Below are 22,936 nucleotides of genomic sequence, written 5' to 3'. Positions count from 1 at the left end.
GATCCTTGCTGAAGAGATATGTATCTAGTATGCAGGTACCAGTAGGCTGTAGTGGTATCATTCCCTGGCACACCTCGCCATCCTTTGGGAAAAGTTACGATATAGTAATGTACATATCTTCAATACTAATCCATTTCTCATAGGTGGCCAGTATTCCCTATCGTCACCTGTTCCCACTAGAGCGTACTTTTTGGTTAATCTATGGTCTATGACAGTTGATGTAGACTCATTTGATCATTTATCCCATGCATTGGTAATCGTGGCTACACTCAGTCACCATATGACGGGGGCGCTATCCTTGAGGCACCGCTGGTCGCTTCTATGGATAGCGAACGACCACTAGCTAGCGAGTGTTAAGGTCTTAGTTAGATCTACGTGTATATATATCGAGGAAGTCACGCAATTCTCTACCCCCCTAAGCTACAGCTATTTGCAATTACACAGATATGCAACATGTCCACTATCATCCTCGACTATAATTTTCAAGGAGTATCTTTATACCTTGTAAAACCTATTACTACTTTGTGGTCTAACCTTAAAAGTAGGAGAAAGACAATGACATTAAAAGGAATTTATTAACATTCAGTTATACGTTAGTGCGGGAGAGTTCACTTAGGGGCACACGCCTCGAAAGCGATAGGCTCCGGACCAAATAACATGCGCGGCCTAGCATTTCGAGATGGCCTTTCTCATACCATACCGTGCATATTGGCCTCCTTTCTATCGCACACGGGAAAGTAAACAATGTTCTTCAAAAACGCCCGGTTTGGCTGTCCACTACAAAGCAAACGGGTAGAGAAGGATCTGGGCTTTCCGGGTACAGTAAAGAGATAATGAATTGCAATATCAAACACAAGATCATAACATAAAGCACTTGAACATCGGGTGGATGATCGGCCCACTAAGCCGCTATTTATGAGGAAGCACTGCATGATGCTCCCCCAGGTACCATGCCACGTCGCTGCCATCATACTCTTTCGTCGAAAACCCATTACCCAGAAAGGCAAACTTGTTCGTATTCCAATATTCAATGGCATAATCCTCAAACCTCGGGCTCGATAGGAGGTCCGCCAGCACCATCCTTGAACCTGGAAAGATAGTAAGCTGGCCATCCATCTTTCCGTTTTTAAACCAGGAAGCGCAGGGCCCAGCCCACGCGGTCCGCTTGAGCCAGAGGTCGGCATGCTCAATAAAATCGTTTGTGGCCTGCTGCTGCGGGGATATCGATTTAATATTCTCTCGTTGCATCTTCTTAAGGACCTGGAGTATATTGTCTAGGAACAATTCGGCCATGGTAGTGAACGAGCCATGGCCAAAGGAAAAATAAGGACCGCCCACCGTGAAGTAGTTCGGTACTGAGAGAAGTAACAATCGTACTTGTCAGTGGACCATTTCAACGCATCTGTTCTGATGGGCTTGTCACTTACTCCCGGGGATGGCCATGGACAGATAAGATATCGGCCTTTTCCGTTGGATATCCTGGACGTTCTGACCGTTTGCAAAAATTGGAAATCTGGGGATCCAAGATGTATCAAACCTGGTGTGAATCGTCCTGTCAGCCACGTTCTACCCAAAGAAGGCTTGGGGATAAGTTACCCGGTAGCGCAAATTATCACGTCCACCTCCTGCTCATTGCCCTGATCATCGATGAAACCTTTTGGTGTGATCTCCCTGAGTGTCTCGAAATTCGTTGTCACTTTATCCAGGGTGAGGGCTTCCAAAAATCCGTTCCCCGGCTAGTGTGTCGTGAGTGGAAAGGACGCTGAATCAATTTTGCGGCTTCACTCACCGTCGGTCGTCGGCACCCGACGTCAAACGTTTTCGGAATGATCTGTTCCATGATATCTGTGCGATGAGCCAGTTTCCTCTTCATTTCCTTGGTGGAAAACTGGAAGTTGTCAGCAAAATCGATTCTACAATCAGCGCGTCCCAATGCTCCCGAAACATACTGCCTTGGCTTCTTCAGCCTCTGGTGACCCAACCTGGACTGACTTGAAGACGTGATGGATTTCAGTCTCCAGTTTCTTGCAGTAGTCCAGATACTCGTCTGAGTGAGTGGAGAAGTGCCTTTTCTGCTCTTCCGAGTCTGACGTTGTCACGAGTCAGAGGATATCCAGGAGGCCAGCGTTGGACAACATACATTTGAAATTAGCCCCGTTCTCGCCCGCATACTTTTGGGCAAATCCAGAGGTCATCCAGGTTGGAGACCTGACCCAGCAATATAAATGTGCGACATCGTTGACAATCTTGGGAATCACCTGAACGCCGCTACTGCCGATTCCAATGACTGCAACCCTCTTGCCTTGCAAATCGGTGTCCTCATCGTAGTTGGCGGTGTGGCAGAGCTTGCCCTGGAACGTATGAAGTCCCTTTACGTCAGGCCATCTCCAGGCACTAGACTCATGTTGTGTTAGCGTTGATTCTGCACTGTTCGGGCTGACTGCTTACTTGAGGACGCCACCACAGTTGATAAACACATCGCATATGTCGACAAACGTCGTCCCGCTGGATAGGTCCTTCACATATATCTCCCAGTGTCCACGCTCCGCGTCCCATGAAGCCTGTTGAATCTCGTGGTTGAGATGGAAGTACTCCGAGAGGTTGAACCCCTCCACTACGTCTTTTAAGTATTGTAGGATCTCGGGGGCCTCCGAATAGAATTGCGACCAGTGCGGATTTTTGGCCCAAGAGAACTAAAGGACAGGATATCAGTTCGTATCTGACAGAATGCAGGGTTCAGTGCCATGTATTACCTGATAGATGTGCGATGGTATATCACAGGCACAGCCAGGGTAGCTTCGTCGATACGGTCAGTATCATCGCCATAAATGCTCCTTTCTACCGAGGAATCCTGGGGCAGCTCACCGATTCTCATACCACGTTCCACCAATTTCAGGGTTCTTATCATAGATCACTAAAGACGCGTTACGGAGTTGCTGTGGTAGATAATGTGCCAAGCAGATTCCCGAGATGCCAGCCCCCAGAGCCACGACCCTCAATGGCTTCTCGGTGCCGCAGAGCTGCTCCTTGATCTTATAGCCGCGACTGTTCTCCGTCTGCCATCCACGCTTCTCTGGGAGTGATTCGAATGCGGGGAGCGGCGGAGGGGAGACGGCTGTCTCTGAGATCGAACCCATTGTGCTTTTCTCTGTTTTGCTTTCTTTTCGTGCGCCCAAAAATACCGTTTCTACAAAGCAGATTTACCACATTTAATGCAATATCCAGTCCTTAAGTAGGCCGATATTCAGTTGCTCCTATTATGGTATCAGGAACTCGCATCATGACTGCATAATGTGAGTGTATGTGCATCACGGTTGCTGGATCATGCCTAATTCGGTCGGCTATCGGCGTGATTCCAGACGATACCGCAGTTACCGATCGAGACAGGTAATAGATGCCCATTGCCGACGTGGTGCATGAGTCGGCTATGGGACTTACGATTCCCTGCTACCATGGGCGTCTTGGTGGTCACTACCGACGCGATGCATCGGGGTGGCACTAGCTGCTTCAGTCTCCTTTACCAGGTCAAATCCTTATCATGGCCGGCCTTTCACGGACGGTATAAGTAAAATTGCGTTCGTTGGATGTAACAGACATATCGTATTAGATTTGTACACAAGACTACAGGGGATACCATCGGTCGGTAGCAAAGGGGGCCATAACTGATTCATACTAAACAACGAGCGACGAATCTCTTGCTTGAACTTTCTGATTGTAGCAGTACTTCAATGGTCGCCTGGATTGTAACGTGCAGGCTACATTTCCCGATCAGAGCTTCAGAATACAACCGGGCAAAGCCTAGCTAGATGTCCCACGGGTATATTACATTTTCCCCTGCAGTGGCCTTCCACGGTGATACAGTTTCTCAAATACCAAAGCACTCTCCTGGTCCAAGAATGGCGGCTGAGTCGTTTCAATCGCGCCCTGCGTGGTGTAGTTGGGTCCTACCTCATAACACACCCCTGAAATCTTCTCTGCTCCCATCCACTTCTCAAACGTCTCCAGAATCCCCGCCATCGGTGTCATGACGCCTACACTCTCCAGACTATCGTAGAATTCGGAGGTGGACATGTTGGTGCGGACCACATTGGGACAAACTGCATTCATCGTAATTTGTTCCTCCGGGAGATACTTCCCGTAGCTACGGACAAAGCCAGTGACAGCACTATCAAGCCCGTTAGTAAGACACATGCGCGGTGGTTAAAGTAACGGTAAAGACTGTCAAGGGGGGAAGAAGTTACAAAAGTCCTTCAGCAAAGCGGGGAACCTACTGTTTGGCTGCTGTATACACAGGAAGGGTCGGGCAGGAGTAGAGACCACATACGGAGCCAACAATGCCAACTGTGAGACACCAAGCCAATTTCAGTACTCTGCGATCTTTGCATGATCCTGGAACCAGGACTGCGGGGGCTTACTCTTTCCACGAAAGCCATTCACATCGGGCTCTTGCCGGCGGAACTGCTGGACAGCAAGGGCCACCGTGTAGAACAGCCCCGTCGTATCCACATTTAAGACGGCCAGGTCTGGTGCCTTGAAGGCACCGCTTATGTCGTTGGTCAACCAGCGTCGTTCGTTTATGCCGGCAATAGCATAGACGTAGTCGATACGGCCAAACGAACGGACAGCCTGAGTAAAGGCGCTGGCCTGCATCTCCCAGTCAGAGACGTCCACCACGCCAAACTCGGCGACATGTCCGTTTTCGTTCAGCTTGGACACGACCGCCTCAGCGCTTTCCTTGTTTTGATCGGCTATGAAGACCTTGAAGCTGCGGTGGGTTCGTTAGCGTCGTAACAAGACCCTGGGACCAATAGATCATCCATATAATACCCTTTGCTGACCAGCATCTCGGCCGTCGCCTTACCTAGCCCTGAAGCTCCCCCGGTAATGAAAGCGGCAGGCATAATTTCTGTAATGCCGAAGCTAAGTGATGTTCAAAGGATGGATAGCTCAGATGGAAACGTAGAGATTGAAAATTCATCCAGGGAACCTAAGACGTCTATATAATCACGGAATTTACCCAGCACGTCGGTTATGCACCTAGTGCCCATTCTCTCTCTCCATGATTGCCGATGGTTGCTCCATTGGGTTGGAAATACCTCATCCTGACTTTGGGAACCCGCCATTGAAACATAAAGTATGGTTATCGCTCGGCATTTCTCAAAGGGCTCGGCACAAGACATGTTCAGTGAACTTGGGATCCGAGGCGAGTCACGCTAATTGCTATAGATCTTGATCAATGGCCACCTAAAAACGCCGATACGCCCAGACTCCTCCGCTCAGATATTTTCTCCCTGCCGGCCGACGTTCTTTTTTGTTGCCCATCCTGGATTCCAGACTAGAACACTTGAGCATTGACTCCCAAATCTAGTTCCAGGGTTTATCCTCTCGTAAAGTATCGTACATTTAGAGTTCTAGGAAGTCTACATTGAATGTGTCCGGGTCCATGATAAAGCTTTCCAACTGGACTGTAAAATTATATGCCAGATCCAGATCTGGGGCAGCCATAGCCGGGCTATTCACTAATAGAATTCCAATGAGCGGACTTGTTTCGGCCGAAATATAGGGAAAGTAATCACGCCAGCCGACGTTGCCGGCTGGTGAAAGCCCTGGATGGCTGGGAATTAAAGCAGGTGGACTTCCCAGAACTTCCATCTGATCCCCTGAGGGCACAGAGTTTGCATTAAGCAGTTTGTCAATCCCTCTTTCAAATAATCGGGAGGATGGCCATAGTCGGGCCATTTCCTTGATGGCTGCACGAAGGACTCTGATGTCACGATCTGCAGCGTGCGTCAGGCTATCGATCTTGCGTGCGTGGGCTAGTGCAAGGATGGCAATTATGATGTACCATCCTGCCTGGCCAGCCAGAAAACGCAGAGACCCTCTCAGCATATAGTCATAGAAGATTCGACTGGTACACGACGCAGCAACGACGGCCGCCGTAGATGCTTGAGGGATGGATTGGGCGGTCTTGTTTAAGTGCATGAGCGTAATGGTCGAGAGGTATGTCAAATGCATCCCATGGACTGCCGGCTGAATACCCACTGTTCGCCCGCCGCCGATCAACGGTTGCAGATCCAAATGGAGACTTTGAACCCAGTCCACGAGTTCTCTGCCAAACGCATCCGTTGAAAAAACTCTTTCTCGGCTGATACATGTGCCTACCCGACCGACGATATCGCACAGCCTCAGCCAGGAGAGAAATACCGTCGTCCCAACATCGTCAGGGTTGGGAAAATCTTCTTTGGTGGGCATTGGTGTGTTACAATCTTCCAGGTTGATGACGCAGGGTCTGCCCTGGGAGATACAGCTGATCCGTTCACGAGCCTGCACTGATGGTCAACGTTGTGGATCAAAAAGGAGCTGCACAGGGATTTCTGAATATACCACCAGCGTCCACCAAATCCGTCTGCGTAAACCTGGTGTGTCACCCTCGCATAGTGGGTGTCCCGCGTCTGACTGGCGATGAAGGCGCATCTGTTGCGCAAGGCGAATGATTGTCCCGTTCCACCACCATGTGTTGTCAATGCTAACAGTGTTTGGGCTGTCGGCACTGAACCAGTAGAACAGCATGAGTGAGATGATGGTGACCAGTGGGTTCCGCTCATTATTTCCGTAAAAGAGCTCCTTGGCACGTTGATAGTGATCCTCTGAGGAGGCATGCTCAATTAGGGATGGTCGTATCTGGTTGCTGCATAATGCCAATGCGTGTTTCAGGAGCAATGAATGTTTGAACTGTGGACATGACTGATATGTCTCCCGGTCAAGGACTGGGCACCAAGAGCTCGCAAACTCGAAGAAGACGTCGAGATGTGTGTCGGACAAGACAGGGGGTATATTGTCTATCGGCTGCAGTTCTGCAGCGGGAGCAGTCGCCGGCTTGATGGCCTTCCTTGCATCGGGATCGCTACTGAATATCGGCATGTATCCCGAATCGCCCAGATACTCCGGTTGGTAGGAAGAGTTTGACGAGATTGAGGGACATGGCTCGTCGATGTCTGTCGCGTGCCCGGCCGAAGCTCCAGAGACACAGGTGGGCTCCGGTATCTGCGTCGGGTAGGGTGGACTCTCGATTGGGATATCGACGGGGACGCCGGAGAAGTCCAGGGGCAGTGGGGGCTCGACGGACGCATCTAAACCGACTGGGTTCGGCATTTGCAAAGTCTTCTCCATGGGAACGGGGACGGGTAGCTCGAACACGTTCCGCTTTGGCGTCTGCGGCGGTTTTCTGGTGAAACCCCTGCGGGAATGCCGTGGCCTACATCGGCTCCTGTGAGGCTTGATGAACGGCATAGTCTTCGCTTGAACTACGTACCGGCAGAGCACCCCTGAATCGCTACAGTTTGAGCATTGCAGGGCACGTGAAGTGTCATTCAGCTGAAGGTCGCATTTAATCTGCGCTCCCGTTTAGCGATCAACATGCAGTTTCCGTAGGTAGAGACCTCACCTTCTTGTCATGGCACCGGCAACAAACCACCGTCGCACGTTTGGGGCGTTTCCTAGCTGAGAGGGATGTCTGCTGGGTGGCAGAACTGTGAATAGAGAATTTCGAAAGCATTATGGAGCGTTGATGGGCGCGTACTGATCATCGATGGTGCTGGTTCTTCAAAAGGGAAATACCGACGGGGGTCGTCGGCCGAACGCGGGGGGTTGGGGAACATAACCCCAACCCTGGGGGGCTCGAGGCAACCACATACGAACTTAGCTGTCCATCGGATACAGGATCGCCTTCGGATCGTGGGGCTCCGTGGGATGTTGTCCCACGGACTGGGCCAGTCCGTCCACACGATGCAGATCCCCGATTGCCATCGGCCGAAAAATTGCGGGGACTCCACAAAGGTTTTCCCCATGACCCGCCGTACCCCAGGTTTGCTATTCACCTAGACCCGTTTTGTTCGGTTCATGCGCAGCACGTATTAGGATCGCGATCTGTTTGAAGTTAGACTGTCTGGTCTGCCGGAACGCGTAGCTGATGCTTCGAGTCGGCACGGAGGGGGCCGTAGAAATATGATATAAGTGCTCGTCTAGCAGGAGGCAGAGTGTCCCCTAGTGTAGTTCCCTTAAACTGTTACTTCCAGGGCATCTGGCTACACACAAACATGGCCACCGACTGGCTTCTTGCTAACTACATCCGAGGCTGGGTACAAACCGCCTCCCCTACACAGGTCTACTTCGCAATTGTTGGTCTTGCGACGGTGGGGTACCTGGTGGGATATGTCATTTACCAACGATACTTTCACCCATTGGCCAAATTTCCGGGTCCGTTCTGGGCGAGCGTAACCAATTTCTGGAAAGTCTATGAGTTGTCCACGCTGGCCCTCCCGACACGGATGTGCAGGGTGCACGAGAAATATGGGCCAGTAGTCCGTATCGGCCCAGATGATCTATCGTTCAACATCCCCGAGGCCATAGCACCGATTTACAAGGTCGGCAGGAAAATGCCCAAGGGGATCTTTTACAACGGCTATGTTTCCACGGTACCTGATATCTTCTCCACCCGAGATGAAGATGTAAGTAAATACACCCTTCCGTCTGGATCACGGTCGCTTTGCTAAGTTGCATCCCTGCAGCTCCATGCGCTGCGCTTAAAGCAGATAGGCCCAGGCCTGACAGTCTCGGCTTTGAAGCACATGGAGCCCGTCTTTAACACCCATATCGGCAAGCTCATCACCAAGATCAATGGTCATGTGGAAGCAGGTACGGTGCTTGACCTGAAGGAAGCTCTCGCTCTTTACGGCTATGATATTACTGCGCAGCTGGCGTTCGATACCGACTTCAATTCACAGGCTACGGGCGAACTCCCTCCACTGAACAACCACTTCCTGCTGGGCAACATATACGGCCTTCTGGCGAACCTGCTTCCCCACCTCGCCACGTGGTCTGCTCTCTTGCCTTCAGTCAAGAAGCTGCTGGAAAGTCGCAATGATCTCAAAAGAATCGCAGAGGGCTCGGTCCGCAAGAGCCTCGAGAGTCACAACAACGAGACGGAGCCGGGCACCTTGCTTGCGGCACTGATCAATGCGAAGGATCCTGACTCAGGGAAGAAATTGACGGAAGACGAAATAAACTCGGAAGCCTTTGTTTTCCTGTAGGAAACCCCCCCCTTGTGTGACCACTCTCTAGCATGGGATGAAAGCTAACATCACCATGCTCTATGGTGCAGTGTTGCGGGCTCGCATACGACCTCAAGCGCTATGGTTGCTCTTCTGTTCTACATGCATCAAAACCCGACGGTAATCAAGCGCGTCCGCGAGGAGCTGGACGCCGCTCTCCCCGGTCAGCAGAGTGCGCCTTATGACTTTACCGGTCTGGATTCCAAGCTACCATACATATTGGCCTGTATTCGGGAAAGTTTTCGCATGTCGCCAACCGCCGCGCTCTTGTTACCCCACGAGGTCATTAACCCGGCCGGAGCGAATATCGGAGACTATCACGTCCCCAAGGGGGTAAGTCGAGAATATTGGTATTCAAAACAAGCAAACGCAACGCTGACCAATCTATCTAGGCAAATTGCTCCATACTGAGCACCTGCCTGCACCACAACCCGGATGTCTGGGGGCATGATCACGACGAGTTCAATCCTGATCGCTTCATGCCTGGTAGCCCTTCGTATAAACAGGAGTACCTGGGTATGCTCTTCCATTTTGGCCAGGGCAACCGCCAATGTGCGGGCCGCAACATTGCGTTGATGTCCATCTGGAAGGTGGTCGTCACCTTGCTCAAGAATTACGAGTTCGAACTCCTCGATCCGAAGGAGAAATTTGTCATGCTTGAGACTGGGGTCGGCGATAAGAAGGGTCCTATGAATATGCGTGTCAAACGCCGCGTCGCTGTGTAAGGTCCACCGGTGCTCCTGTCGTGACTCTTCACTGTTCATATATTATTCTCTGTTTATTGCTATTTGTTTCAAAATTCAAATCCCTGTTCGTACCACCACAGTGCATTCGTAGCCCGCCAACCTCCTACTAGTCTTATATCGAATGCGGTAAATGTAGATAGTGCTCGACTTCACCAATGTTCGATTGACTTGGGTTCTGTTGACATGGTATGGAGCTATGGACGGGAAAGCTATCCACCCCAAGTCGTAGGAGCTTTGGGCCATCTGGCGGCGTTGATATTTGTAATTATCTGGACTTTAGCGAACTGGGCTTGTATATAGGTATTCTGATTTGTATTTCCTTTGACCCTTCTTACATATGATAAATATATACAGTTCTCTCTGACAAATAAACAGATTGGTTATGTGTGTGTGTGTGTGTGTGTGTGTGCCCGGACCTCATTAGGTTACATTCAATAAGTGATTCGTCCCTCACTCCACATCGACCCGACCGACATGCAAACCCCCAGAGACCTGAATGTCCGTTCCCGTAGTGTAGGAGGATGCCTCACTTAGCAGATACACAATGGCAGGGGTGAGGTCGTTGCGATTGCCAATTCGTCGCAGTGGAGGCGCCCGCTCCATCAGCTCCACTCTCTGGGGCTGCTCCTTTTTGAAGGGGGTCAGAAGTTCCGTGTCGGTGTATCCTGGTGACACGCAATTGACGCGGATCTTATCTGGACCCAGTTCTAAACTGATAGCCTGACCGAGCATGCGTACGGCGGCTTTAGACGCATTGTACGGGGACAGCTTATGGCCGGGAGTCTTCGTAGTCGCCGAGACTGAAGCGATTAGGACAATGCTACCTCCATCACCCTGTCGTTGCATTTGTCGTGCCGCAAGTTGGGCGGTGAAAAAGGTGCCCAAGATCTGCAGATGAGCTGTGTGAGAAGGAGAATCATGGAATGAAATGGTGTTGGGATCTCACATTTACGTCCATGAGACGCTTTACTGGCTGCCACTCACAGTCCACAAACGGACCCTCGATCACTAGGCCGGCAGCCGTTACACTACAAACGCACCGTTAGGTCATCGAACAGCCGTGCTCTCCATAGATGGTCGTAATACGTACCAGCCATCGAGTCGGTCGAAATGAGTCATAGTCTGTTTGAATGCGTCCTCCATCTCCCGCGGGTCGGTCACATCGGTCTGAATATAGCTGGTCTTCACCTTGAATTCCTCCGCCAACGACTGAAAATCTGCAACTGGTTTGGGCGCCCTGTCCCATACACAGACATTGCCTCCCATTTCTGCAATCGCGCGGACGGCAGAATACCCAATGCCTCGAGCACCACCTGTGACGAGTACGTTCTTCCCCGAAAGATCGAACCGGCCCTTGATCGAGTATAGATCTCCATCATACCGCTTCTCCTGGTCCGCAAATCCCCGGGTGACTTGACGCACAGGACTGCGTGACCAGACTCCAGGGGCGTGAATCCGCCGCCTGGTAAGGAGCATGGAGTTTCTAGTCAAGCTCATTATTTCGGGAACGTGTGTGTGTGTATGTGGCTAGCTTCGACCTGATCAGTCGCAATGTAATTTCTTTTTTATAGATGGGCAGCCTAGAGGGAGAGACCTTACAGCCAGGAGCACTAAGTCAAACGTGGCATTATATAAACCATCTCGTGTACCGTTAAGCGGTGGTATGGAAGCAGTAAGCCGAGGGATGCCGACTAACTTCGGCAAGCCTGCCGTGACGGTCGGCTACCATTCTGGGTCCCTAATGCCGGGTACCACAAGGCGTCGGAAACCTTGAGAGCCCTAGTTTCTTGATCCCTAAGCACCAGTCCAACCTCATTCGACTACAAAAAGAGGTTCTCCTCTCTGATCATGGATGATTGTTGAATTCGTGTGCCTCCCCTCGAAAGTGGAATCAACCAGATACAATCTCCTTCAATCAGAATCGACAGCATGCCGACCGAGCACGCCGACCGAGCGGCGATCGAGCGAGCCCAGGACGTCCTGTACGACGAAGGCACGAAGCTACGGCAAGAGGTGTTTGGACCCCAGTACATCAGCCAGTCAAAGAGCCTTCCCGATTTTTTACAACCAGTGCAAACGATGGCGGTCACTGCAGGCTGGTCACTGTGCTGGTCGAGGCCTGGTCTGGACCGCAAAACACGATCGATGCTCTGCTTGGCCATGTTGGCTGTAATGGGACATGAAAAAGAGTTGGCTGTTCATGTCCGAGGCGCTATCTCTAACGGGTGTAGTCCAGAGGAGATCCGAGAAGTTTTACTTCAGGCAAGTTCACCTCCTCCTGCCTTTGTGTCTAACTACTGACCGGATGCTGTTCATGCAGACTGCAGTCTATGGTGGTGTGCCCTGCGCGGCGAGAGCGACTCGGGTCGCGTGGGATGCGCTGCAGGAGGTGGATGACGGCGATGCTTTATAAAAACAGATACAGGAATAAAATACTTTTGTCAATGTACTGGCGGTAGAATTCTTACATTGCCCGCTAAGACTAGCCTAGTGTCTCCTACTGTAGCTATGTCCCTAATCGAGCCATCGGCAATACATCAGACCCTTTGCACCGATACCTAATTCATGCCGCCATACGTCAAAGCACTTGCCACTTCCTGCAATTTATGAAGAGCAGACCCTTCGTCAAAGTCGTCCCGGTTTAAATCCATGTAACCAGACGAGGAGATCTGGCGCGGTACGATGGCCAATGTTCGCCCTATGCACACAAAACAATCAGATTTGTTCCGTTAGATGGGAGACGGTCCTATTTTACCATTGATAGACTCATCTGTGATCAGCTTGAAAACAGCCGTTACTGCATCGTCGGTAAGGGCAAAGTCGACGCCCTGGGCCTCAAACTGGCGACGCGTTGACTCAACAAACGCTTCCCGGAGGATCGGGGTTGCAATAAACCTGGCCGAGCTGGTAAGAGACTATGTTTCACAGGGCAGTGGCGGAACAAGCAGGGTAAAAAAGGAGATAGGACAAGAAGCAAATGCGGAAAATGGAGGCTAAGTTACCATGGTGCAAGACAATTGACCCGGATCGTCTTTTTGCGTCGAAGGCAAGTCATCAGGCCACGGACCCCATGCTTCGCTGCCGAGTAGACCGACGAACCCTGAGTATCGATATAGCCCATGATGCTACTTACCAGGATGACGCATGGGTCGATGGAGTTTTGCCGATCGAAGTGCCACGCAGCAAGCCGAGTAGTGTACATCACTCCTATTAAGTTTACGTTCAGCATTGAAGTGTTGGGCTTCGTGGGTTGTTCCTCCGATAATCCTGAAGTCGCCAGTTAGCATCAAGGTTTCAGGGATGCTCCAGTAACTGGAGGCAACTATAAGAGGACGTGACACGGCACCTTCAAGTATGTCAGGCCCGTAGATTCCGGCATTGGCAATAACGGCGTCGATTCTTCCATTTGGCGCCTTTTCCTTGGCAACTCGAAACAAATTGACCTGGTCATCCCAGCTCGAGACATCACATTTTACAAACACCGTCCTAAGCTTTATGTTGGCATTCCGCGTTCCAGCCTCTTGTGAGAGCGGGAGATATCCCAGGAATGGCGCACCTGTCAGACATTGCAGTCTGTGATGGCGGATTTAAATCACCGTTTACAACAAAAGCCCTATGTGTCCATCAGTCAGGGCACTGTGTAATAGAAAACCTTTCACAAATCACACACCCTGCACGGGTTAAAGCCTCCACGTAGGCGAGACCCAGGCCACTGCTTCCTGTAGGGTCGAATTAGTGATGATCACAGCAATCAGTGGATGTATGTCCTACCCCCAGTCAAGACAACAGTCTTGCCCCCTGCCTTGGACGGGACAACTGGCTGCAGGCAGTCAACTGGTTGATTGGTATATGGAGAAACCATCGTAATACTTGTTATTCGCAGGTGCTGGGGAAGTCACGAAAGTGGAATTCTGAGTTGTGTATTGCAACATTACTACACTTCCCCAATCGGATATTTGTAACCTGAAGGGCCACCGCAGAGACTATGAAAGACCCCTCACACGAAGCGGCCTGGGAATATCGGCGATAACTCGATTGGATCGCAATTCAGTCCGGTTAGTAGTGCCTCTTGCCGACTTTCCCTTTTCAGTCGGCAATTTGTATTCCCAGTGTGTACCCGCGGTCCTGATCAATGAACTTCTGGATCGATATAGCATCATTGTCCACCTTTCTGGGGCTAACCTACGCTTATGCTGTATCGCCACACTACAGTCTCCGATCGGCTACGTTCGAGTATAGAAGCTCCATCATCATTCTCAGTGCCTATAGAGTGCTGGGCTCGCTACTGTAATATTACGTGGCTGCGGGCCCTCATCAATGGTGTCATCATCCTCTGGGACCTAAGTAGATTCGTTTTGGTCTAAAATATCGGACGCGAAACACATTTCATAGACTCAACCCGTCCATATTAATGACCCTTAGTTCGACCTGTATCACCCACCATGCCAAGACATATCCTTCCTATGTTTGCACTGATGTAAAGGAAGAGGTTTCATCTGCAGACAGAATCCATGAGAAGCTCTCCACCAGTTCTTGGTCCCAGATACTGCTGGCTGAGAGACGAGCAAAGCGACGAAAGCCATGCGGCAGGCCGGGGAAGATATGTACCTTTGTTGGAACCCTACATCAGATCCATTAGCTTCGTAATGATCGTTACAGAACAATGGAGTACTTGCCCATTCCTCTTTAATTTTTCCGAGTAAAGCAGCGCCTCATCCCTCAGCGGGTCCTGGCCAGCAATCAGAATGCTTGTCTTGGGCAATCCCACGACCTCGTCATCTCCCGCCAGCGCAGTGTTCAGGGCCGGGTCTGTGGGGTCCTCGGCGCCGAGTAGATCGGTAAATAGCCGCAGCATACTGTTTGGTAGCATGGGGGCGTCGATGTTCTGTTGAACGGACGATGTCGGCACACTTGCAAACGGATGGTTGTCTGGGTGTATCAGCCAGGGGATACAGAGAATCTGCCCGCGGACCTGGAGACCGAGTCGACGAGGTGTGCTTTGAGCAAGATGATGCTGGCGAAGCGTTACATAGGCTGCCAGCCCGCCCCCGGCTGAAACTCCACCGATTATGACCCGGCTCGGGTTGCCGCCAATGCGAGTAACATTAGCGTCCAGCCATTCAAACGCATCCCAGGCATCATTTACCTGTGTAGGATGCTTGAACTCAGGGGTGTGGCGGTAGTTGATGCTAACTACGATGATTCGGGCCTGGCAGGCTAGCCTTATACAGCCAGCATCTTCCGTCTCGATGCTGCCGGTGAGATACCCACCTCCATGGAAGTACAGGTATACTGGCGGTGCCAACCCCGTAACAGACTCTCTTGGGCGATAAACACGAGCGACTATGTCCTGCCCGTCTCGTGTCGGGATCGAAAAGTCTCTCCAGTCGACTTTATACACGAGTCCTATGGGTAACAGTTACAGGCGGATCATTTCAACGTGTGGACGTTTTCGCACAAGGAGACGAACCATTGTTGCCAAGCTCCTTATCAGATATTTGAACACGCAGCTCATTCGTAAGCTGCCGAATTGTAGTTGCTGGAATGGTGGTATCCACCCGAGGGGGGGGATCCTCGTTCATAAATTGCTCCCATTCCTGGGAAGGGCCCTGGTATTGTGAAAAGTCTTTTCTCGTTGACATTATGCTTGCTTTCTGAAGTCATGGTTGCTTGAAAAATGGGGTGGTGTTGGGCGTTCATAAGGGCCAGCACCGGCTAGGGCATGCTTGTCACATTGAGAGCTCCACGGCCTCCCTGATCCGGAAAAACAGGGCAATGCCGAATAGCCGAACGGCTGCCATTCCACAGTATGCCTCCTCTTCCCATGCCCTTATAAATGCACGTCGATAAACGGCCCATCCACGCCTGTGCGATAGCCAAGTAAGCAGAGGTAGTCTTGCCCCTATCGGTCACTCACTACGACCAACCACCCTAAGAATGGATCACTTCCCGGTATATGAAGACCTTCCCACGGTCACGTTCAACGGCCAACTCAAGCGCTGCGCCTGGGGTATCTTCGACAAGAATGGAACACGCGATGTATACGGTTGTCTGAATAAGGTCACAACAGATGTCGTGGTAAAAGCCGCCGCGGAGGTGAAAGATGGCGTTACCATATCCCTCAAGTGAGAACGAAGCATGATTTCCCTTTCTCGGGGGGAGTGCAATCACTTACGGTCAATATCTAGCTGTCCGCTTAGATTGCTCCGTACTCCTGCCTTTGGGAGAAGGCAGCTCACTCACAAGGTTATATCTTTTGTTGATTCCCCTCTACAGATACATGGGTTTGATGACGAGGTAAGTCTCATCTGCTTACGACAGCTCCACATGTAAAATGGCATTGACGCCGACATGGCATCGTAGCTCGAATTTAACACCCAATGTAGCTCTCAGTGGGATGCGCTATGTACGTACCACTCGACAATCCTCAATCACAGTACTAGAAAAGGGTTAACTTTGGATCCCAGGTCATTTCTACGATCAAGATATTAAGCGGGGCTACAATAATGCGAATCCAACAATTGAAGATCTCAGCGCTGATCATAACGATGCAACGCGCACATCCATTCCCACCTTAGAACGTATGTGACCCACTCCGAGCTTTTCATGCCGAGCGTGCTTGAAATGTATCTAGTTCCCTGGTTCCCAACTGATCCTTCCTCGATGTAGACTGGCATACCTTTGGGGGTCTTGCCACCAGAGGCGTGCTCATCGATTATAAGGCCTACGCGGACAGAAACGGTATTGAGTACTCCCCCGTGTCGCCTCACAAGATCACAATATCAGAAATAGAGAAGATTGCCACAGAACAAGGCGTCATCTTTCAGCCAGGCGACGTGTTCCTGCTACGGACTGGCTACACGGAAGCCATTCAAGCAGCAACCGAGGACGAACAGGCTCAGATGATTGATTCCCCCGATAATGCTGGAGTGGAAGGGACTCTGGATGCTGTTCGGTGGTTCTGGAATCATCATTTCTGCGCGGTTGCTGGTGATAACCTTGGCTTTGAAGTTATGAGGCCTTCTAAGAACGGTATAGATGCCACTGGCTCAACTGCGGATTACGGTACTTGCTTCTACCCCTTACACTGCATATCAACAATGGCTATATTGTGAGGATATGATCGCTAACGTGATACAAACTGGCACATATAGTCTTGCATCCCCACTTTTTATCATTGTTAGGTCTTCACATTGGCGAGCTTTGGGACTTAAAGTCCTTATCTGAGTATTGTCATCGGAAAGGCCGCTTTACCTTCATGCTAACCTCCATGCCGCTGAACTTTGCTGGGGCTTGTGGCTCTCCTCCCAATGCAATGGCCTTGTTCTAAGGCCCCGTTGGATGGTGCAAAAACATGTATAGTAAGCTTTGTATGCAACTTTTTGCTTCGAACCAAGTAGTAAGGGCTAGCTTGTCCTATTCATGTGCCCAAGCAAGCTAGACCAATTTATAGCCGCAGATCACCGCAGTGGCCATGATACATATAACATACATACATTCTTACAAATCCCGATAATTGGTTCATACAGTTCGGTCGCAATATCAGACCACATGTCCAAGTTCAAGACCTCTAACGAGCTCCTAACAGCTACACTGTATGGTTTCAATCGTCAACTATCAAGGTTGCTAACTGTCGCTGGTTGTTGAATGGGGGCTACCGATAGTTGGGACAAAAAGTCGACTGTTAGATCGGCCGATGTTTTTTACTGCTGCAGATATGACATCACACATCAGACCTTGCCGGGTATTCTCCAGACACAGCCCCTAAAGACGCCCAATATCACATCCATGGCTAGAACGTTCTCACTCAGTGTACTTCTGTGCCAAGCTTACCATCACGCGGCTAAATTAGCGCCAGTTCCAGCATCACTGGCACTGGTTCAAGTAGATTAAGATGCTACCCATGTTACTTTCAGCGACCGCTACATATGGCACCTAGATCACTATCATATGCGCTAAGTCATTGTATATATCATTGTCATTGCACTGTGAAAATAGCACTATATAACACTGCAAGGCCACTAGGCGAGATGTTGCTTCATGAATTCAGCAACATTCTGAGCAGCCGGCCCGACATAAGCCTCGTTATCGTAAAAGTCCATGTGCGCTCCGTTTGGAACGATGACCTTCTTCGCTGCACCCCCAATCAGCTTATCCAATCGCTCCGTATGCCAAAGAGATCCCGCCTTGTCACCGGCGATGAGCAGGGCGGGCTGCTTCAGGAACACATCTGCCAGGTGGAAGGCGTCGAAAGTAAGCACCCGCGGGAAGCTGAGGTACAGCATTTTATTCTGGGCGCGGGGATGTTGGGCACGCGGGGTCAGGTAATAGTCGCTAGCCTCTCGCATGTCCCTCGGGGTCGTGTTGTCAGGCTGTGGGGGCACGTAGGGTGCGGCGGCGCGCTCGGCACCTTTGGCCTCGGCAGTCACCTGGGCTGCAGTGGCACGAAGCGCCTCGACATGCTTCGACGGGTCCTCGTCTCCATCCCAACCCTTACGAGCGGAGTCTCCGATGTTGACCATGCTAACCGTGGCCAAGGCCTTCAACCGATGGTCTGCCTTGGCCGCTGCGGCTGCATAACCACCCCCAGCACAAATACCCAAGACACCAATCTTCTCGGAGTCGACACTGTCGAGATTCTGGAGGTAGTCGATCACGGCGTAGATATCGCTCACTCGCTCGTTCGGGTCTTCGAGGAAGCGGGGTTCTCCACCACTCGCGCCCTGGTAGGACGCATCATAGGCGATAGTTGTGAAACCGGCGTTTGCCAGCTTCTTGGCGTATGTTTGGGCGGTCTGTTCCTTGACACCGCCACCAGGATGCACAACTATCAGGGCGGATGTCTTGGATGCAGTCGGAGTAGAGGGCTTGAAGAGAAGGCCAGCCAGGTTGATGGGGCCTTTGGGAATGCTGATTGCAGACATTGTGGGTGTTGTTGAATATCCAAAAACGAAATAGTTGTAGAGATGTAGAAGTAATAGAAGTGATTATTGATGCGATGGGTAGAAGCAGGACGATATTTATAACCGAAACCTGAGGGTAACCAACCCGTTAAGCTTTTCGATATTGAAATGATCATCGGCCGAAGAGCGATTAACTCAAACGATGACGTAGGTGAGCTGACATATCTGCTGGGCCAACTAAGGTTATTGAACTCTACACTGCTAGAGTACCATTAAAGCAGAACATCGCTCGTGTTTCGGCCGACCTGTTGTCCGATATATCGGTGATAAGATAGGGTGGATTCATGTTTTCGGCCGAAGCGACAGCGATAGCCGATGATCTGCCAAACCCTAATCTCGACGTCACCAATAAAGTCATACAAGTAGAGCCAACTCTCGTCCCCCTCTCCTTTCCCATCCACATCGCTTCCATAGTTTCAAAGATAGTGACACACAAAAGCCAACACCCCTATCAAAGCAATCACTACAATGTCTCAAACAATTAAGACAGTTAGCATCCCAAATATCGCTTGGGAGACCGCCGCCAACATCCACTTCCCGCCTGCCTTCAACGAGAAAAAGAAGTACCCCGCCGTTGTATCAGCACATCCGATCGGTTCCTGCAAGGAGCAAACCTCTGGCAATGTTTACGGCAAAGCAATGGCCGATGCCGGCTTCGTGGTTGTTGCCTTTGATGCATCTTTCCAGGGTGCCTCCGGTGGCCAGCCTCGCTTTACAGAGAATCCTGAGTTTCGTGTTTCCGACTTCCGCTTTGTGATCGACTATATCCAGACACTTCCGTATGTGGACCCGAAGCGTATTGGTGTTCTTGGAATCTGCGGTGGTGGCGGCTACGCGATCAATGCAGCCATGACAGATTACCGCCTGAAGTGCTGTGTTGGCATTACACCAGTCAATTTCGGCCGCCTTACCCGCGAGGCCTTTGGTGAATTCAACCCTGCTGGCTCTCTGCAGAAGATGGCCGATCAACGAACTCTTGAGGCCCAAGGTGGCGAGCGCTTTGTGTTGAACTACCTCCCCCCTTCGGTCGCTGATGCTCAGAAGGCGACGACTGATATTGATGTTATCGAGGCTACCGATTACTACAAGACTTCTCGTGGCCAGGCCCCCAATGGTGCCACGAGCGGCTTGTTCTCATTCAACAGTGCCGCTCTTGCATGGGATGCCTTCAACCATGCAGAAGTCCTCTTGACCCGACCCTTCATGGTGGTTATCGGAGACAAACCCGGTGGCTTCGGCGCCTACCGCGACGCTCAGGAGGTTTACGGCCGCGCTGGCGCGAAGGAAAAGCAGATTGTTGTTCTTCCTGGTATCTCGCACTATAACCTTTATGATAAACCTGAGGCTGTTCAGCCCGCACTTGAACAAGTGCTTCCATTCCTCAAGAAGCATCTTGGCGAAGCTGAATAAATACAATGATACAATAGAAATTTAATTTTGTTTTAAGTCTCCCCATTTACATTCCTACTGCGCTTGAAATCAAAGTCCTTGTGTTTCATTGCTTTGAAATGTTGTCCAAATTTGCAATGAAATAGTGGGATTTCTGTAGGATAGTGTAAGGTAGTTCCTCTTTGATCATGCGTTATTCTGTCTCCGAATGTCCGTCTATATATCCTACATATCTATCGCTCAATACGCACCGGAATCCTGTGGGCTAACTAGGCTGATCATTATGTTCGTTTCTGCAACCGCTTTTCACGGCATGGCCAAGGCGAATTCTCAATACCAGTCCATAGCCATGAAACATGAACCTTCATATGGTAGGTTCGGAAATCAATTTATCTTATATCCATCACTGTGACTCCCCCGATATGGGCCATATGCCAGTCTGTCATATGGCCATCGTCACCGGAGTACTGAACAGATGTCCACCGTTATAAGGAAGAGTAAATAGAGCCTAAGCGTGGTTTCCATATTTTAGGTCTCAGAAACACTCAGTACAGATCGTTTTGTTGAATACAGGATGATTTTTAACACAGTGGTAAGTTGATGGACCAAGAGAAGAGTTAAAACCAGAAACAAAAATAAATGAACAGAGTAAAAGGTACGCCAACACCGTACGTATATAACCGAATACTATTGACTCAAATTCTTATAACAACCTTCCCTGTTTGCTGGCCCGAGTAGACATAATCGAAAGCTGCAGGAGCATCCTTGAATTCAAATGTTTTGCCAATGATTTGCTTCAGTGAGATCTGCTTTTCTTCAAGAAACCGACAGAGGCCCTCTTGGTCAGCTTTTGAGCCGACTTGAATTGCCCTGGAGAAAGACTGTTAGTAGCGGCCCTAGTTATCACTCGGGCAAAGGTGGTCGTAGGGAACAGGGTAGGGACATACTTGAGTGTTCCCACTTTCAAGAATAGACTTCCCAGCGCATCAACAAACTTATCTAGCTCCAGTCCACCTAGAAACCCGATCCAAGATATAAGACCACGGGTAGCCACGGATTTAACACTTTTCTCGATGCTGCTACCTCCTACAGTTTCGAGCACAATATCGACGCCTTGCCCTTTGGTCAAGCGCAGGACTTCCTTTTCCCAGTCAGGCGTGGTGTTATAGTTGATAACGTCAACAGTCCCTTCCTTGCCCAGGGCTGCTGCAGTCTGAAGCTTTTTGTCCGAGGAGGAGGTGATAATTGGATGGATACCAGCACCCAAGCAGATCAATAGTGCAAACATGCTCACACCCCCTGTGCCTATATTGCGACCACCGACGTATTAGGCTTTTCGTTGTCAGACCCCGAGGATGGAGGGTATACATTACCTAGCATCAAGCAGATCGTCTCCGGTCCAGGGGTCCTGTCATACCCAAAGCATTCCAAGCCGTGGTCCCAGCGCAAGTTATACACGCCGCCTGACGAAAGTGTTAGCCCATCCTAGAAGATCAACAGCGTAACATGAAACTCTCAGCTGTACCTCTTCCCAGGAAAGATGCTGTGGGATGCGAACGAGCACTTTCTCGTCGAACACTGCATACTGTCGTAGCACGCCGTCGACATTACCGCCAAGCTGGGCAACCGCATCCTCGGGATCTGGCTCATCGATAAACTTCAAGTCGAAGATCGGGGACACACGGTCTCCAACAGAGACCTTTGTGACCGCAGACCCAATTGCCACCACCTCTCCAGCGCAGTCAGACGCGGGAATGCCTTCCTCCTTCACGGACACTGGGTACTTGCCATGAAGCATCCCTACATCTCTGTAGTTCAAGGACACAGCATGCACTCGCATGAGAACTTCCTGTGAATGGAGTGGCGGAACCTGTTCGACTGTTGCGCGGATGGTTCCAGCCTCCTTTCCTGGGGAACGTCGAAAGGCCTGGTAGCTCTTAGGCACAGACATTATGAAAATATCATGTAACAATATCAATTACGTTCATATGTTGTCTTTGGTATGACCCGGGGTCGTATGCAATGAGAACTTCGCTCATTGGGGATCCCAGCCCTATATAATCCGTATGTTGCGTACACCAAGATTTTTAACACTAGAGTAGTCGAAGAGCCGTATTCGTCATGATCACTTCATCGACGATTAACTTTACTAAATGAATGGCGTGGAATTATGAAGAACATCTCTTCGGCCGACGGGAAACCGGGTAGTTGCCGGCCCGACTGCATGCGTCAATGTATGGATAATTCCAGCACAACTACAACGTGGGGCGATATGTTCACCAACGATTGCAGCCTTTCATTCCATTGGAAAAACTTTCACTCACACTTATCTGCCCACCTTGACAACCGCCGACCCGTCCCTGATACTCCGCAAAAGCCACAGTTAAACTGCCGTGCTGACCATGTAAACTCCGTCAACTCCGTCTTGACTGATATCTCCGAAGAAGGGATGGGCAACCCAATATTTCGTTTGCGAAAGATATATAATGTTGTTCCCACGTTTGATTAAACTGATTAATGCGCCTGGCTACTTATAGAGCCTGCACAAGACAAAACCTTCTCCTACATTATAATCATGGACTCGCAGCCTGTTTGGTTCAGTAAGTCAATATCTGATACATCGAAGGATACCAATTAGCTAACCGCATAATCTACAAATAGTCACCGGCTGCTCATCTGGGGTTGGAAAAGCACTGGTCCAGACTGCCGTGCAAGCCGGCCATCACGT

At 50.4% G+C, this 22,936-nt stretch overlaps 10 protein-coding genes across 10 annotated transcripts; 3 read left to right on the top strand and 7 right to left on the bottom strand.

The window, feature by feature from the left end:
• Window positions 1-909: 909 nt before the first annotated feature.
• On the bottom strand, window positions 910-3,137 carry ANOM_005464 (flavin-containing monooxygenase; the record flags this gene model as incomplete). The annotated part of the gene is made up of 9 exons (XM_015550721.1): window positions 910-1,355; window positions 1,428-1,537; window positions 1,597-1,736; window positions 1,790-1,888; window positions 1,950-2,086; window positions 2,141-2,394; window positions 2,449-2,693; window positions 2,754-2,796; window positions 2,866-3,137. 9 exons carry the CDS (start codon window positions 3,135-3,137, stop codon window positions 910-912), a joined length of 1,746 nt encoding a protein of 581 aa, XP_015407059.1.
• Window positions 3,138-3,822: 685 nt separating this feature from the next.
• ANOM_005463 (uncharacterized protein) lies at window positions 3,823-4,901 on the bottom strand (the record flags this gene model as incomplete). The annotated part of the gene is made up of 4 exons (XM_015550720.1): window positions 3,823-4,165; window positions 4,272-4,341; window positions 4,416-4,765; window positions 4,828-4,901. 4 exons carry the CDS (start codon window positions 4,899-4,901, stop codon window positions 3,823-3,825), a joined length of 837 nt encoding a protein of 278 aa, XP_015407055.1.
• Window positions 4,902-8,096: 3,195 nt separating this feature from the next.
• Window positions 8,097-9,829, top strand: ANOM_005462 (uncharacterized protein; the record flags this gene model as incomplete). The annotated part of the gene is made up of 4 exons (XM_015550719.1): window positions 8,097-8,507; window positions 8,568-9,085; window positions 9,161-9,443; window positions 9,503-9,829. Coding segments are annotated over 4 exons (1,539 nt in total), but the record flags the coding sequence as incomplete, so codon positions are not given.
• A 477-nt stretch (window positions 9,830-10,306) lies between these two features.
• Window positions 10,307-11,353, bottom strand: ANOM_005461 (SDR family NAD(P)-dependent oxidoreductase; the record flags this gene model as incomplete). Its single annotated transcript, XM_015550718.1, has 3 exons — window positions 10,307-10,744; window positions 10,803-10,884; window positions 10,947-11,353. The coding sequence occupies 3 exons, from the start codon at window positions 11,351-11,353 to the stop codon at window positions 10,307-10,309; spliced, it is 927 nt and encodes a 308-aa protein (XP_015407062.1).
• A 1,501-nt stretch (window positions 11,354-12,854) lies between these two features.
• ANOM_005460 (uncharacterized protein) lies at window positions 12,855-13,585 on the bottom strand (the record flags this gene model as incomplete). The annotated part of the gene is made up of 3 exons (XM_015550717.1): window positions 12,855-13,123; window positions 13,170-13,429; window positions 13,527-13,585. Coding segments are annotated over 3 exons (567 nt in total), but the record flags the coding sequence as incomplete, so codon positions are not given.
• Window positions 13,586-14,477: 892 nt separating this feature from the next.
• Window positions 14,478-15,498, bottom strand: ANOM_005459 (alpha/beta hydrolase; the record flags this gene model as incomplete). Its single annotated transcript, XM_015550716.1, has 2 exons — window positions 14,478-15,262; window positions 15,327-15,498. The coding sequence occupies 2 exons, from the start codon at window positions 15,496-15,498 to the stop codon at window positions 14,478-14,480; spliced, it is 957 nt and encodes a 318-aa protein (XP_015407069.1).
• Window positions 15,499-15,793: 295 nt separating this feature from the next.
• On the top strand, window positions 15,794-17,186 carry ANOM_005458 (uncharacterized protein; the record flags this gene model as incomplete). The annotated part of the gene is made up of 6 exons (XM_015550715.1): window positions 15,794-15,981; window positions 16,045-16,153; window positions 16,220-16,262; window positions 16,324-16,437; window positions 16,526-16,921; window positions 17,011-17,186. 6 exons carry the CDS (start codon window positions 15,794-15,796, stop codon window positions 17,184-17,186), a joined length of 1,026 nt encoding a protein of 341 aa, XP_015407070.1.
• A 691-nt stretch (window positions 17,187-17,877) lies between these two features.
• On the bottom strand, window positions 17,878-18,780 carry ANOM_005457 (alpha/beta hydrolase; the record flags this gene model as incomplete). The annotated part of the gene is made up of 1 exon (XM_015550714.1): window positions 17,878-18,780. The coding sequence occupies one exon, from the start codon at window positions 18,778-18,780 to the stop codon at window positions 17,878-17,880; it is 903 nt and encodes a 300-aa protein (XP_015407066.1).
• A 507-nt stretch (window positions 18,781-19,287) lies between these two features.
• ANOM_005456 (alpha/beta hydrolase) lies at window positions 19,288-20,229 on the top strand (the record flags this gene model as incomplete). The annotated part of the gene is made up of 1 exon (XM_015550713.1): window positions 19,288-20,229. One exon carries the CDS (start codon window positions 19,288-19,290, stop codon window positions 20,227-20,229), a length of 942 nt encoding a protein of 313 aa, XP_015407067.1.
• A 674-nt stretch (window positions 20,230-20,903) lies between these two features.
• On the bottom strand, window positions 20,904-22,159 carry ANOM_005455 (zinc-dependent alcohol dehydrogenase family protein; the record flags this gene model as incomplete). Its single annotated transcript, XM_015550712.1, has 4 exons — window positions 20,904-21,078; window positions 21,156-21,513; window positions 21,626-21,671; window positions 21,734-22,159. The coding sequence occupies 4 exons, from the start codon at window positions 22,157-22,159 to the stop codon at window positions 20,904-20,906; spliced, it is 1,005 nt and encodes a 334-aa protein (XP_015407068.1).
• Between the last annotated feature and the right edge of the window lie 777 nt (window positions 22,160-22,936).

Source organism: Aspergillus nomiae (genome assembly GCF_001204775.2).
Source record: "Aspergillus nomiae NRRL 13137 chromosome Unknown contig00127, whole genome shotgun sequence".
Lineage (NCBI taxonomy): Eukaryota > Fungi > Ascomycota > Eurotiomycetes > Eurotiales > Aspergillaceae > Aspergillus > Aspergillus nomiae.
The sequence above is the reverse complement of the archived record's forward strand: the minus strand, read 5'-3'. Positions and strand labels throughout refer to the sequence as shown.